Below are 17124 nucleotides of genomic sequence, written 5' to 3'. Positions count from 1 at the left end.
CCTGTGCTTTAAAACATTGGGGACAAACCTCCAGCCAATCAGAGCACAGGGGGCGTGGCTTGGGCGGAGCCTGTCTAACAACGGGTGGAGTACAAATAACAATAGACGTCAGCTCCACGTCAACACAGGCCACAGGTCACAGAAAATAGTCTGAAGAAACACGACAGCGCCCCCTGCAGGAGAGACGATCCAGACATCGGCACACCACTGACTGTAGACCACTGCTGGTCCACGATTAGACCACTCAGATTACTGTCCTGTGTACAGGATAGAACTAATTTTTAATCTCAAACAGAGATTATATTCACAAAGTTTTATTCGGGAAAACAAACTATTACAAATATTACCAACAGCTATGAGAGATATAATAATAATGAGTATGAGCCTGATATAAAATTATGCTAAAAATGTTGACACTGTGCTGAATTAAAATGATTTACTAATCTTATGTTTAAAGGATAACAAAAGAACCTAATGAAGGAAAAAATGTAAATTGGACTGTGAATGGAAAAGTGCTAAAATGTGGCATTTTGTCTAAAATTCTGTTTAATCACCAGTGGTCCGCCCAGAAAATGCTGTGCAAAACACTAGTGGACCTCTAATTTTGCCCTCAGTGGGCCAATAGTGGTCTGCCGTCTCCTTGCTATCAAATAATACTATGATGTAAGGGCTTATAAAAATGTTCCAAACCTCCTTGGAATAACATCTTTTTACACTGACTTCCATTGAAAGTTTTTATTGGACAGTCACAACTATGAAATCTACACTACAGCTATTATACAACACACATGCACAATTAACCATCTCCGCCTATTCCTCCTACTGAGGTTATAAGCGTGTGGCACAGTGGGGCGACATGAAGTGTCACTGTCACTATCTGTGGATCACTGTCTGTTGGTTGTGTTTTCCATGTGCGTGGGTGTCACACACAATCCAAATACAAATGTATTTGGAGTGGGAATTCAGGTGGAGACATTAAAAAAAATCGAATTAAAAAGTCCAAGAACGAAACAACATAAAAAAAATGTTTATTAACAACTCCAGTTATCAAATATGTAAAATTGCAAACTTAATTTCAAACTGATTTTAAAGTAATTTTATGTAAAATGGAAAATTTTGGTCATTTTGTAGGTAGATTGGCTATTCAGAAGTGTCCACTGGTGTGAGTGTGAGCGTGGCTGGGTGTGTCTGAAACTGTGCAGGTGTTTCTGAAAAGGATGAAGCAGTTACAAAAAAAGTGAATTAGTTATAATAAGGTTTTAATCATTATGAAAGTCTGTGATAATGAATTAACCAAATTATTTAGCAGAAATCAGAGGGAACGAAACACAAAAATAACGTATAAGTAAATATGATAGTAATCACAGTGAAGCCTCCTGCTGGCGAACCTCAAAACTGCGCTTCTGCGCCACAGGTGCGCGCAGGTAACACGGAAATAAGAGTAAACACCGAGCGCAGGTGAGTGAGCTTATGTTTCTGTGTCTCTACCAACACTTTACCAGGTTTAAACACATAGTTATTGAAATAGGATGAACATTTTGTTTATAACAGACTTGTGTTTATCCGTGTGGCTCTTTAAGGTGTGATATGTTTATTTTTAGTTTCAGTTTATTAAAATCTAAACCGTCACAATTAAACACACAATAAAACCAGGGTGATATATTTTAATCTGAATTAGAACTCTTCAGCTGGTGTGTTAATATGTTATTTTGTTTTTGATTATTTTGAATTTTTTAATCCAACCCTTGTTCCTTAAACTCAGCCTCGTATCCGTAAGTGGAATTAATCTAAACCAAGTTTTTACTTTAGCATTTTGATATATATATATATATATATATATATATATATATATATATATATATATATATATATATATTTCCTAACAAAAACACCTAAAAATTCAAAGAAAGAAAATAATCAGAAAAAATGATTAAAAACATATTTCTTTGTTGGGAGAGTTTTAGTTGAAAGGCGGGTTAATGACGACTTAGTCAGGGACCGTCTACAAAGTGCACACTGTGATTTTTTTTGTAGTGTTCCTTAGCTTTTGTGGGTATTTTTTCTAAATTAATAAATGAAAGAAAAGAATAAAATAAACATTTAACATATTTATTTATATCTATGTTTCAGCCATAATATTACAGCCACCTGTTCGTTTCTCCACTCACTGTCCATTCTCACAGCTCCACTGACCACAAAGGAAACTTCAGAGTTTTACAATTACAGACTATATTTCCTTTGTTGCTCCGCCAAATTTACCCTGTTCTTCAATGGTCAGGACCCCCACAGAGCACTGCAGTTACACTGATGTGGTGGTGGTGTGTTAGTATGTATCATGCTGGTATGACTGGATCAGACACATCAGTGCTGCTGGAGTTTTCAAACTCTGTGTCCACTCACTCTTCACTTTGTTAGACACTGTTTGAGAACATTGAAGAACAGGTTTGCAGGGGGCTAACAATGGATGCGGAGTGACAAAGGGACTAAAGTCTGTAACTGTAGCACTACAGAGTGCTCTTGTGTGGTCAGTGGAGCTGAGAGAATAGACAATGAGTGAAGAAAGGAGAAGTTGTCTTTAATGTTGTGGCTGATGAGTGTACATTGCAGTCGACTTTGAAAGAGCTACTCACTTTAAAACAGAATTAAAAATGATCCTGAAATTGTAAACCATTGTAAAATTAACTCTGAGACTCTGACCTCTGCAGGACTCGTAGAGAATCAGTGGACAACACAGCGATGGCTCAGGACAGTGTGCAGCAGGAATTTCAGAACCAGTTTAATGACGTCGTGTCCCGACTCGAGTCCAAGCAGCTGTTCCAGACAGACTGGGACATAGCCGCCTTCGCCATCTTCTTCATCTTCATTGGCAAGTTATTCTGAGTAGATACACAAGACAGACTACAGGAAATAGAAATATAGATCCCACAGACTGAAATAAAGAGAAATAAAGACCCCACAGACTGTGTGAATTATCTATGTGTGTGTGAATTAAAGGCTGAAAGGCTGTGTTGTTGTGGTTCTCAGGGATGGTGCTGCTGCTGGTGATTCTGGTGATTATTCGCTGCTGCTGCTGCTGCTGCTGTGACGAAAAGGTATTTAAATTAACACAGTGTAAATAACTTTTTTTCTGTTGCTGTTTGTCCTGTCCGGGGCAGCACACCAATCTGTTATGAGGCAGAGTATGTTCTCTCTGTGTGAGTTTCCCCTGGGAGCTCCACATTCCTCCCACAGCGCAAAAGTGTGTGTGTGTGTGTGAGAGAGAGAGAGAGAGAGAGAGAGAGTGAGTGACTGGGTGAGTGTGAGTTCCATGTGTGTACCTGCCTTGTGCCCAATGATTCCAGGTAAATCCACTGTGTAAATCCACCCTGAACAGGAAGAAGTGTGTGCAGAAGATGAGTGAATGGATGAATTTGAAAATAATAATTAAAATCACTAAACTATTTTCCATCTTTACAGCCCAGAAGACATAAAGTGGGGATGGACAACTTGGCACTGGAGCCATAAAAATCAGAATCTGGATTAGGATCGGGATTTGGAACAAGTCCAAGTCAAATCCGTTTCAGTGCTATATACCAATCACACACCTGTTATTAAACCTGTTTATAATGTGACATGTTAGAACTGGAATATTGGGAAGAGTGTAGAGGGAACAGAAGGAGACTGAATGTAAACAGTAAAGTCTTAAAGGAACAGTCAGCCAGTTTCTGCACTATTTCACATAAAATTTAAAACTGACATTATACTGACAACTAGATGCCTTTTTCCAGAGATTCTGCACTAAACCCATTTTAAACATGGCCACCCACATGTGGGGGACCTGTTCTATGGAGAATTTTCTTGTTATTTTAGGGATGACAGAGCAGTTTCATTCATTTCATTTATGCTGCACTTTATAGAAAGAAATGTACAATTAATAAATAACCACTTTGATGGATATTGTTTGACTGTTTGAAGGTAAACATTGTTTTTCAGGAAAAATGAGAGCAAACATTGCTCACGTCCTCCTCCACTTTAGTAAATCAATATTTTCACACTGTACTTTATAGGAAAGGTAAATATTTAGAGAGCTTAGAACTGTTGATTTAGATTAGGGACTTTTAATTCATACAAAAAGCACTTATGTAAACAAATATAATGGATCCCTCAGGATTATTTATGATTTAATATAATAATCGGCCATAACTTTGTTTTAAAAAGTTGTTCATGCTTTTTACTATAAAATAATAATAATAATGAATAATAATTAAATTAATATTTAAAATATTGATTAAATCTTTAGGACAAAACCTTGTATCTCAAAAAAAGCAGCATCACAAATAAACATGAACTTTTAAAGGAAGTGAATGGTATGAGATTTAATTTTATATCAACTCTGAACATGCATAGTTATAAAAAAAATAAATTTTATGTATATTATGTATTCATTTAAAAATTTTCATCTTTGAACATATTTGAAACAATGAAATAGTTGCATTTAATAACTTTATTCCACAATTAATACACATTCAGCATTGAACTTGGAATGTCTAACATGGATTTACATATTTGTTCTGTGTTATAATTAACATGAAAATCAACAATACATCAGGCCAAAAGCAAGTGCATGTAACATTCGAATAAATAAAGCCTCTGAATAAATTAACCACATACAAAAAAATTATTTATTAACCAAAAATGGATTGAGAACCGTGGAAAAGTGTGTGCACTTCCTGTAAAATGCAATTTTTAAATAGATTTTCTGAGTGAAAAATTTAATTCATCCTTCACATCAGCTCTACATGCTTTGAGGAGAACACAAAAATCCCATGTCCTTACTGCAAACTACATGAGCGAGAGTCACTGCAGAGTGGTGCCATGTATAACGGTGTGCCTACGCAATTTAAATATGCCATATTTTTGCTAATATAGCCCAGTTCTTTATTATTAACTTAGACTCTCTGTGTTCTCTGTAGAGGGATGAGTGTCACTTCTCTGACACACCCAGAAAATCAACACAAATGTACATTAGACCAGAGCTGCACAAACCTTTGCATATAACTATATCAGACCAGATAAATAAACTTGGTTGTACTTTCTGATTCTATAGTCACAGAATGCTGTTTAAATGGAAAGTGTTGTTAAAGTCTGAGCCGCTAAGTTAACATACATTTTTGGAGTGATGCAAATAATAATAAAAAAAAAAATAAAAAAAAAAAGGACAAAAAGGAAGGAGAAGCGAAAGCCTCAGATTGTTTAGTGTTGTCCATGAGTTACACAACAAGTGACATCATCTTAAATCCAGTCAATATCTATAATTATTTTCATTCTGAGGTCGCTGTATACATGTTATTAGATTATTCACCTGTTTCTAGAATGTTTTACACAGAAAGTGTCTTATTCCAAGGAGAGAGAGAATTTGATTTGTTTCTAATCCCAATGCAGTTGAGGAAAAATGTCAACATTAAGATAAACCGAACAGAACAGAAGCTTGAAACAAGTAAAAAACCAGTGGAATGAAACAGTTTAACTGGGTAAAAAAAACAAGGGAAAAACATCTAGAAACAGATGAATATTCTTGCTCATCATCTCAGGGGGATTAGATTTTAGATTATTTCAGTTGATAGGAGCATTGTTCAAGTTCCAAATGCAAACTGATCCAATACCACATTGAAAATCCCCTGTGACTCAAAAGATTAACAATCAGCTCTGTTAGGAATGGATTTAAACTATTAAACGATTAAACTACACTATTATAGTTTTGATCATATCACTCAGACAATTAAGGAGAATGTCCACCGACTCTTTCAAAGCCCTCCATAAATCAGTGTGTGAGCTGTAAACAGTGATGGACAGAGATCTAGTGAGCAGTAGTTGATTGTAGAGACTCATTTCTCTCCAGTGGTGGTGAATGGATCCAGGTGTCTCCACGTCTACAAAACAAATCCTGCATTTTATCCACCTCCACTCATCTAAAGATTTTAATATTGAACAATGACAAATAATTATTTATATATATATAAATCCTCTGTTCTGTCTGCTCAACACACTCATAGGAGGAGAACGCCAACTCCTGTTTATGTTACATTACTAATGACTCAACTCTTTGGACATCTGGTTCCATTCACCAAAACTGAACATTTCTGTCAGTTTCTCTACAATAAAACTCACTCTGTTTCCATTTTAACCCTTAATCCATAAAAGAATTTTGGAAAATTTGTGGAATTCCCCTTCAAGATCATATTTCACATTTTGTGGAGGAAATAAAGGAATGAATGGAATGTGTGAAACCTGAAGGATTTAACGCAAAACCCTTGTAGCTCCCTGTGGAGGCAAATGTGGGTTGTGTTGGCAAACTACTCAAAAATAACTCAGTCTGTGGTTTATACACTCTCTCTACCCCTGAAATATTCTGAATATAGATACATTACACACGCAGCACATAACGACAAAAATAAGCATGGTCCCAGAGCAAGCTGCACAAATTATGTGGACTTAGCTGCGTGGTGTTTCCCAGCGTGTAGTGATTATGTTTTTTAGATAATGCTCTTTATTCAATACACATTTACATTGCGTTTACACAGCAGGTAAAATGGCCCAAATCCACTTTTCTGACTAGATTCCATTCATACTTTTGAATGTGAGGGATTTCGGAACTGAACAGATCGCAGTCCTACACTGACCTGTTCCAAAGAATGATGCTTCACATATTCTGACCAGAGGGAAGGATCCATCTATGTTCCTCTGAGGTGTTTTTAGTTTTAAATGTTGGATTAGGGGAAAACAGACAGGTGCAGTACTGTATCACACAACGACCTGCTTTATTTTCCTGAATGGTTTTCTTTGTCAGAAATAGAGAGTAAAATAAATATTTAACAGTATAATAAACACAAACTGATTCCAAAAGTCAGTGACTATAAACTGTATATTCTTCATGCACTACACCACAACGGGGTGTTCAAAGAGGCTGACAAGGAGTTTAGTGTTTCAGCTGATCCACATTCACGCAGCTTCAGATAAAAAAAAAAAAAAAAGGAACCTGATCCAGACGTGTTGAGAAATGAGCTCTTTTCTTGTTTTGTTTTCTTTTTAAAATTTTCTGAACACAACACCAATTTCCATGAGTTTTTTTTTCTCAAAAAGAAAGTGGATTAAGGTGTTTTTCCCCATCTCCCAACATGTTTTAGAAAATGAAAATGCATTGAAATGTCCATTTTCTATTCAATGAATTCAAATTAAAAGGAAAATGCTTTGGATATTTGTGCACAGATTATTCCTCACTGTTGTCTAGCCCCTCAGCGGGAGATTATGAGGAAAGTAGAGTTGAATGGAATCGTATATTGGCTACAGCCCAGATTTTCAGAAGAACACATTAAAAGGGGCCAAAGCCAAACCGAAAGTGTCAGTTTCACGTGAAGTAACAGGTCGGATTTGGACACTTTTACCTGCTGTGTGAACGGAGCCTTAGGTCTGTGGGTCTTAAGTGAGGTTAAAACGGCCTGTAGTTCCAGAAGCTGGAGAACACAGAGATCTGCAAATGAAGAGAACATAAAAAACCAGAGTCAGCACTTTTCTTTGTGTGTGTGTGCTGCAGAAAACAAAAAAAAAAGCTAATTTATAACTAAACACATCAATAATTACAAACCCTGTGTGGTTTAGAGAACTGAGCGAACTGGCCTCTGGGTTCATCAGGAGGTTCTCTTTTAAATGTATTGATTTAAGGTGGATTAACTTGTGTTTATTATGTATCTGGCCACACACACGCACCTTGTCTTTGAGTTGTTGACAGAGCTGCAGAGAGATAGTGAAGAACACCAGTGTGTCGTTGAGCCATGGAACCACACACTCCACCTTGTGTACATGACTGACTTCAAACTTAGTGTTGTTCGCTTCACTGAGGAGATAAATAACAGTTACACACACACACACACAATTAAACTTTAATTTAGTATTTTAGTTAATATTTAGTTACTTTAATTAAAAGGAGCTGTCAGTCATTTCTTCCACTGATGCCTCTACATGTTAAAAAGGTCATAACACTGTCACATAGACACCGCCACAGTGGAACACAGTTCTGTCTTTTGGATGCACTTTATCTCGTCTTTGTGCTCTCACATAAACCCGGGTTCAGCGATGTGACTGGACAGACTCAAACGAGGGGGCGAGCCAAATCTAAAGCCTCTGCATTTGACGTAGGAAGCGGAGCACATCCAGAACGGTTTGTTTTATCCAGTGTTTTCTGACTTAGGCAGCCCATAGAAAACTCACTGCGTGGTCTTGTTTCACAGTGTGTGGAATGGTGGACTCAGGACTTACACATAAATGTGAACATGCTCTAAACTAGGGATTTATTTTCAGTAATAAGTCCCTTTTTATATAGATACCTAGTTTATTAATAATAAGGAGCACAGTAAAAATAAGCACAGTAAAGGTAACAATGTCAGAAATTCACAGAGCACTTACAACATGGCTCCAGGGTTATGCAGCACTGAGCTCCCAGCTGGTTTGAAGTTCTATAGGGAATAAAAATAATTCACCTTTTAAAAATGGTAGGCTTTTTAATAATCAGCTAACCTAAAACATATTTGTGTGTGTGTGTGTGTGTGTGTGTACCTTGGTGGTGTTGGGCTGCAGGACGTGCAGCTGATACACGATTAAGCACAGTTTACTAAGGTTAATGTAGAAGTTGACCATCACATCTCCAGGCATAGGAGGAGCGAACATTTTCTGAGGAAACAGAGTTCAGATAAACCACTTACACAGCTGTGGACAGATGTTAGCTGAGTAAACGACCAAACACTAGAGCTTCAGCTCTAAACAGGGTGTTAAACAGGTGTGTGTTCATCTTTGCTGCAGTAACAGTCTCTACTGTTTGGGGAAGACTTTACAGTAGAAGTTGGAAGATTGCTATGAGGATCTGATGGAGTTCAGCCACAATCATTAGTAAAGGTCAGGTGCTGTTGTTGGAGACACATACACAATATAAATATATATTTACCATCAGCCCACTGGAGGCAAGTTCTGGGAGGGTGAGCGAGGCTGGAGTGGTTAAACGGTTCCGTGCTCGGGTCAGCTGCAGCATCACAGCGTCCATCAGCTACAACACACACACAAACTGATAACTAAGGATTTGTAGTACCCTTCCTTTGCCCTTAACAAACCCACACAAAGTTTAGTCAAAACCGGACCCCCCCCCTCCCAATCTCACATATATGATGACACAGAGACACATCCGGAAGAGTGAGGCGCGCATGCTTCCTCAGAGATGTGTGAAGACCCTCTGCTTCTTTTCTAACTGCTGCAAACACAACAACACTGGGCAGCTCAACCTGCTTGCAGGAGAACACTAATCACTTATTCTGTTATGTCAGCTAACATACGGGTAACAGTTATGGGTAACAATGTTCTTGTGTGATGTGGGGGAGACCGACGTCTCCCAAGGACAGGAGCAACTCTTAGCCCACAGTTAGCACGGTGGTGACCGTAGGAACAGCTCTCATAACCCCCCCCCCCCCCCCCCACCCCCACACACTGTGTGGATGTCTTCAGTGATCTCTAATAGACCTGATTCTTTGGTTTCTGACACTGCACTACACTGTTATCTGTAAAACATGCACATTTGCATGGCTATAAACAGAAGCAGCAGCTTTACTCTATGTTTATACAACAGCATGACACGGTGGTTTCCTGGCCTCCATTTGAATGCGGTTGATAACCAACCTTTAGCACCTACACTTTGAGGCATCCCTGACGTTGTCATAAAGAGAAATATTCTAACATATGAGCTCAAGTGATTGTGTGGAGCAGTGAATGTCTAGTCAATAAACATCACTGTTCAAAAGATTAAGGCACCTGAGAGAATGAGATTTAAAAAGCTATTTATCTGAGCACTAACCCCCTCCAACCCCCACACAAAAATCTAATTTTAGAATAAACCCAGTCCCTTTAATCCAGTGAATGTATGTGTGAAGGTGTTGGTTTAACCCTTTCCACCGCTCTCCTGGTGACAGTCAAGTATTGTTTGAGGTTATCATCCAATTCCTAGTTTTAGTGATTATTAAAAACTTCATTACGTTAAATCAAGTGTGCTTTTATTTAACAAATCCATGTGATCAGGAGAACATCTGGAAACACACTTTGTTCTTCACACTCGATCACAACGCAGCTACTACTTAGGCCTGTCACAATAATTATGTTATTGACTTATTGTACATATATAGTATATAAACATGTCCTCAGTAATTGTTGCTGACCTCACTGTTGCGCTGTGTTCACTGTGTTTGTTTACATAAGAATTAACTTCCCCAGTATTTTAGCTGCTCGCTCTAAAAGTTCATTGCTCTTTAAGCTGCATTATTACACTATTATATTATCATTGTATCAGTGGCCTTACATTTGTATTAAATTAACAATAATATCATTTATCACAATTATTTCTGGAGCAATATATCAACTACACCACAGAAATGGCTATTGTGACAGGCCTGGTGCTACTAGTACTTTTAGTCTGAGGCTGGGAATCCAAGACGACAACTGACTTTGCTCTCTCTCTATCACTTATCACACTACTAGCAATTGTAGGCATGTATTAGCTGACATAACAATGCAGCGGCATTAAGCTTCCAGTGATGGTGTATCAGCAGCGGAGAAATGGCAGAGCTCCACATGTCTCTGAGGAAGCATGTGCCCCTCACTCTCCCAGGCTGGGGGCAGCATGTGTGACTGGGGGAGGTCTAGATAATGGCAGATCTGCTGATGGCTAAACTGGGGGTAAATAAATAAATAGATATGCAACTGCTTGTCAAAAAACACATCATGATGTAATGCCCCATTGCTTATGAAATCTGTGCTGCTGGATTCATTATACTTAGATTGAACTCAACGTAGAAACAAAAGCAGCAATATATTACGTTTAACACAGACAAAGCAAACAAAGCACCACACTCTGACGTCTGAGTCCTTCTACTTTGTAAAGGACTTTGTGAAATAATTTTTTTAATCTGTCATGTTGTGTGTTTAACACCCGAGGAAATCTCTCATGTTCAGCCGAGGGGTCAGTCTTGGGGTGGACCCACAACTGCATATGTGCAACTTAAAGGGCACATATAATCCGACGTTCAGTGCATGTGCACATTAATGTGGTGATCTGGAGCCTACACCGTGAAGCAAGACCACCCAGTCAGAAAACATGGGATAAAATGAGTTGCTAAAACATTTAAAGCCAAACTAATCCTCAGGGATTTATAAAATGTAGAGGGTTGTGCGTTGGGAGTGTTTCTGAAGTCAGAAAGCTGCTAAATCTTTGTTGTACATGTAACTAGACTACGGATACATCTGAACATTTTGAGGGAAAAAAGGACACAACTACAAAAATAAACATGACACACAAACTAATTATAAGCGATAGAGTGTGACAAAAGGCAAAGGAGGAGGGGGTTTGGAACAGAGATATGTGTCTTATCAAGGCTAAGAAAGCTCTTTACCTCCATGTGCACAAAGGGAGGGAGACTCTTATTTAAAAGTTATTACTCAGAACTGCTCAATATCTGTTAGACTTCACCCTCATCCTCGCAGCTGCAAACTGACCTTATTGACCTCGGCTCCGGTTTTAAACTCATAGCTCTCATCTCTGCTGCTGAGCAGCTGCAGGGCCTGGTTTACATGATTCCTTGCGTCCTGGATCTGAAGAAAAAAAACAAAACAGTGTCACTTTGATGAGGGAAACATTACACATTAAACTAACATTCAACATCACATCAGCAGAGCCGCCAAAGACTCAACCATGGAGCAATGATTCCAGTACTTAATTTGTAGTGTTTTTATTTAACAAAATGTATTAAAACAGGGTTATTTCTGTTCTAAACCCGACTAAACAGGACTAAGACTGCTCTAAACTCAGGGCTGATTTCTACTTATTCACATTTTAATACCGTGTGTAAGAAACTCATGATTATTTAATGTGTTTAAAGGTTCATCTGTCATTCATTCCACCAAAGTTCTAATCAATGTCTATTAAATATATATTTACTGAATTTTCAGTGTTATCTATTAAATGCAGCTCACAACAGATGAGGAATCAAAGTGCTTCATCGTCCCTGAATGAACCAGATTATGCTGCATAGAGTGGGTCCCCCACATGGAGGCAGCCATATTTAAAACAAGTTTAGTACAGAATCCCTGGTACTTTGAGGCCACTAGGTTTCAGTGTAACGACTGTTTCAGAATTATTGGTGAAAATGGCTGACTACGCCTTTAAGACCAGATGAATGGATTTCTTGTGAAATAAACAAAATATGCACCTGTTGAAGTTTCCATTGTTTATCGTCGCGGAAGGCAAAGTGCATGACCTGAGTGCTTTTAGCCACTTTAATGTTGATATCCTGCAAATAAACAACAACAAATATGTTACACGATTATAAATTAATTTGATTAAAAAAAATACATGTGGCTCATTCTGAAACTCATTGTTAAATTCCACTGCCTTTCCAAAATCCCCAATAATCCACTGGCTGAGATGCAAACACAGTGATGAAATGTGCTCAACTTCAGGAGCCAGACCAGTGAAAAGTGGTGGTGAATGGAACCAGATGTCTTCCTCTAAAAGCCCAATCATCAGTCATTGCCAATTCCACCCTGAGTGCTAGGGACAAAATCTGCATCATCTACTCCTCATCATTATCGCCATTATAGAGACTCTGTAGATGGTGGAGGCGGAGAGGGAATAAAATGTGGGGTGTGTGCTGGAATAGTGCAGTCTAGTTCCATTCACCACCATTGGAAACACAGACTCCTCAAGTCTGTGTACAGTCCACCACTTCTCATATAAACAGAGGCGTGATGGTGAAAGGGTTGAGTAAACTTCAGTTGAATATTGCAGAACATTCCAGAGTTGCAGAAACAGGAAAACAGCTCTTGTCTTGGGTGGAGGAAGTTAAAGACCAACTTTTAGCAGGGGTCAGCAATATAATTGTGTAAGACTTACAGCTTGAGTCAGAGCCTCTCCCTGAAGAGTCAGGACACCTTTGACCTGGTCCATCCTACACACAAAAACAACAAGACCATTATTCTGCTCTGTCAGGATTAAAGGGCCCATACCCAACAAATCTGGGCCTTTTTTTAAAAAAACAAAACAAAACAAACAAAAAAAAAAAACCCACATGGATTTATCATTTAACTTTAAAACAGACCACAATGAAGGGAGAAAATAGGGGAAATAAAAAAGTAATCTGATCTCAATTACCTAAGTATAAATGAAAGTAAAAAATAAAATAAATAAATAAATATTATTTACAAAACCCATAATTCGAATGATTATATCTTATATTATTTCAAATGATCCATTTTAAAAATTATTATTTAGTTTATCATTTAAACTAAACTTTTTTTAATTAACAGAATTACTTTCTTCTGAATGGATTGGTATTAATCGAGGGTTTGTTGCCTCCAGAACATTTCTTTTCTTATTAAAAATGAATTCAGAAAATGACTTTAGATCACGATGAGAGCACCACAGACATAATTAACCATTACTACTTTAATTTGGGTTATTTTGTATTGGTTTGTTCAAGCTGCCCGTGTTTGCCACCTCGCCCTTATTTCACATCATATCACAACACAATACAGACATGACCGCACGGACAGTGTAAACAGAGGGAAACAGAAAAACAGTAGAGCTCACGTAGAGCTGCCGAGGATGAAGTTCTCTTGTTTAAGCTGTGTCTCCATTCCCGGGTTTGGAACTGCAAACCTCCTCGAAGCCTCCTGTCAGAAAAATACAATGTTCAGATTCATATTTAATGCCATCTGTCGAATTTTGTTTGCTTGTTTTTTTTTTGTTGTTGTTTTTTTTTTACTGGTCAAAACGTTATTACCAATTTACATATAATTTCTATCATTTTTCCTGTTGTTAAGGTGTTTAGGGTAATACAGGGAGGAAACAACAAATGAAGAGGGCATTGCTTCTCTATTTTTAGGAGAATTGAAATTTCTTTTTGTATACAAATCATAAAAGATACTAACAACAAAATACCACAAAATGTAGGGAAAATAAATATTAATAGCCCTTTTCGCCAATTATTTTTCTTCGTGTTCCAAACAGACATTATTCTGACACCTAGTGGTCTGGAGGTCTAAAAGATTCTGCACTAATCAATTTTAACTACGGCTGCCCTAATGTAGGGAACACACTCCAAACGGGTTCATTCAGGAAGGACAAAGCAATTCTATTAATCTCACCTCATGAGCTGGATAAGTAAATCTCACATCTATATGTTTCTTATTTTATTGTAAAAATCATTACTGCCCCTTTAAATGCTTGATATTTATATTTATCAAAATCAAAAATGCATATGAAAAAACTACCTTCAGTATATCCTGCAGCTGTTTCAGCACAGAATGCACCTCCTCTTTAAGGAGCCAATTAAACTCCTCCTCCTGAAAGTCCGAAGGAAAAGGATAAAGACAGTTATTGAATAAATCAACAGTATCACTGAGCCATAAATGTGAAGTCCAAGGTTGGTTGTGGAGAAACCTGTGGCCTTATATTTCTCTCCAGTTGTGGTAAATGGAACAAGGTATCTCCATGTCCACAACAAAAATGCAGAGATTTTCTCCCTCTCCACATCCACCAGCCCCTCCACCCTCTAAAGAGCTTCATATCTGATGAAGATGATTATGATGAGGAACAGTGGGCACCTCAAATCAAATTTGTATCTGAAGAGGAAATTGAAAAATCTTGTTTCTCACAATTTGCAGCATGTGATCATTAGCAGAATATGCTGCAAATTCATGACTATGAGCTCCTAATTCACCTGGAATAGGAACAGGCAACATCCACCATCCGTAAGGCCGGTGATGTTGTGGCTGTGGAACTGGACTCACTGGTGGCAGTGTCGGAGAGCAGGATGTCCTAAGCTACAGGACATTATGGACAATGGCTTCCACCCACTCTACGACACAGTGATGAAATACAGGAGCATATTGAGTGTAAGATGTATTCCACCGAAATGCACTACAGAGCGCCACAGGTCTTTCCTACCTTTGGCCATTAAACTCTATAACTCCTCTCTCAAAGTGTGACAACATGGTTCATCCGTGCAATACTCAATACCACATTATACTGTTCATATGTACAATAACAATAATAATTGTGATTTGTTTCTCTTAATGTGTGCAATAATTCAGAGGTGCAATAATCTAAACAATATATTTTATATTCATTATCACAGACAATGCCACTTTACTGTATTTTTAAGAATGTAAATGTGTACATACTGCAAAATTCTCTTTTACTTTAATTTTTTCTTTTTTATTATTATTATGAGTGTTTATTCTTTACATAAATGGTTTCAACTGTAACAACAGCAATTTCCCTCTGGGATCAATAAAGTATTTCTGAATCTGAATATGATGCAGTAGTTAACACCCAGTGAGCCTTAAACTGGCTTCTTTTTCATCTGCTTCGTCCTTGAGTATGTCTACATTAAGTAGTGCAGCAGTCACCTTTAATGAGACTAAAATTGTCTTATTCGCCTGCTTCTTAAAGGAATTTACCTTTACACTTTAAATAGTGCCTTAAAAACATTGGCTTGCTTCACATAGTAAAATTTACATTCTACCTTAAGTAGTTTAGCAGTTGCATTAAAATCACACTGAAATGGGTTTATTAAAAATGTCCTGTTCCACCTTGAATGATGAAATCAAAACGACTATTACTACGACTATATTTCAACTTCATACTGAAGTTCCACATTAAATAGTAGAGGTGTTAAGCTGCACTCAATGAGATTGAAATTCACCTTATGTGACAGACAGCTGAATTATTGAATGTGAAAATATAAAAATAAGAAGCCAAATCCAGTCTGAATGTAACTGATGTACTATTTAAGATGGAATGGAACATTCCAATAAGGAATAACATTCTCAAAATGTAACCACTGAACCATTTAAGGTGGAATGGGATTTTCCAATTACAAGCTTTTAAATAAGCCACATTCAAGGTAAAAGGACGTTATTGATGCACCATTTAAAGTGAAATAGCACATCCCAATAAGGCGACAACGTCATGGCCATTGAATGCAAGTGCTGCATTATTTAAGGTGGAATTGGATATCTCAACAAGAAACTGGAGAATGAGACGACAATATCAGTGCCACTGATTCTAAGCGCTGCATGATTTAAGGGGGAACTGAAAATTGTAATATTTAGCAGACGAATGAGAGGCTTATATCGGTCCAGTGAGAATGCAAGGAAAGCGGATGTACGTTTAATTGCAGAAGGGGCAAAATCTTATCTGATTTTCAGTCCCAAAAGGCCATAAGAACAGCCTATGCAAGACCCAGGTGCAGGTGTGGACAGCTGTGTGCGGACTCAGGGAAGCATACTCAGGGAAGACGGGTATCCCGCAGAAAGTCACGGTAGATGAATAATAATCTAAGTGTGAATGATTATTAAAGATGAGCTCTCACCAGCACCGCTCTCTCTGTGTGACTCGCTGCGGACATCTTCGAGATTTCACTGACAGCGCCCAGCATCACCAACGGCGAGGCGAGAGGCACGGGCTCACGATAAAAACAACAACAAACAGACAACAATATAAATAACAACTGAAATTAACGTTCCCCCGACTCAGCTTTTATTTACCAGTACTACAGCCCCGCCCCTAATCACGCAACTTCCGGTGTAGATGTGGGTCGTGCGGGTTTTTAAACATTTGTGAGGACCAGATTTATTTATTTATTTACTGCTTTAATATTTTAATATTCTATATTATTAAAAGTTAAAAATGTAATAACTTACTACGAATTTAACATGCGTTTCTAATGTTAATGTTAGGTGTAGTGTTAATTACCAAGTTATATCTCTGGATAGAAATTGTGCTACAAGTGTATCAAAACGCGCTTGTGCTTGTGTGCATACCAGTACATGACGTTGCAAGGACCAAAATCTGTTTACACACCAACATTGTGGGGACCTCGTCTTTTGAGTGCAACAAGCCTGTCTTAACATTACGCTTTATAGTGAAGGAAGGTAGTTAATATTCTCACAAAGCATGGATACAAATATGTCACTGCAAAATATTCATGCATTGTCTGTCAACCTTATCCAATTCAGGGTAGCGGAGGGTCCGGAGCCTACCTGGACTCATTG

At 37.9% G+C, this 17124-nt stretch overlaps 2 protein-coding genes across 3 annotated transcripts; one reads left to right on the top strand and one right to left on the bottom strand.

Moving 5' to 3' along the window:
• Window positions 1-1394: 1394 nt before the first annotated feature.
• Window positions 1395-4285, top strand: smim22 (small integral membrane protein 22). Its single transcript, XM_066642994.1, has 4 exons — window positions 1395-1458; window positions 2706-2866; window positions 3025-3092; window positions 3457-4285. Exons 2-4 carry the CDS (start codon window positions 2737-2739, stop codon window positions 3502-3504), a joined length of 246 nt encoding a protein of 81 aa, XP_066499091.1. The 5' UTR covers window positions 1395-1458; window positions 2706-2736; the 3' UTR covers window positions 3505-4285.
• A 188-nt stretch (window positions 4286-4473) lies between these two features.
• rogdi (rogdi atypical leucine zipper) lies at window positions 4474-16628 on the bottom strand. 2 transcript variants are annotated; one of them, XM_066642986.1, is made up of 12 exons: window positions 16443-16628; window positions 14338-14409; window positions 13655-13737; window positions 12959-13013; window positions 12276-12356; window positions 11563-11658; window positions 8975-9073; window positions 8590-8703; window positions 8440-8489; window positions 7744-7870; window positions 7422-7507; window positions 4474-5909 (listed from the first exon to the last, which is right to left on the bottom strand). In XM_066642986.1, exons 1-11 carry the CDS (start codon window positions 16506-16508, stop codon window positions 7466-7468), a joined length of 885 nt encoding a protein of 294 aa, XP_066499083.1. In that variant the 5' UTR covers window positions 16509-16628; the 3' UTR covers window positions 4474-5909; window positions 7422-7465. The 2 variants fall into 2 exon arrangements, with proteins under 2 accessions (XP_066499083.1, XP_066499082.1); XM_066642985.1 differs by having other exon boundaries at window positions 4474-7507.
• Between the last annotated feature and the right edge of the window lie 496 nt (window positions 16629-17124).

The sequence above is a fragment of the Hoplias malabaricus genome, chromosome 13 (genome assembly GCF_029633855.1).
Source record: "Hoplias malabaricus isolate fHopMal1 chromosome 13, fHopMal1.hap1, whole genome shotgun sequence".
NCBI classification, from domain to species: Eukaryota; Metazoa; Chordata; class Actinopteri; order Characiformes; family Erythrinidae; genus Hoplias; species Hoplias malabaricus.
Note: the sequence above shows the minus strand (reverse complement) of the source record. Positions and strands in the feature narration are given on the sequence as shown.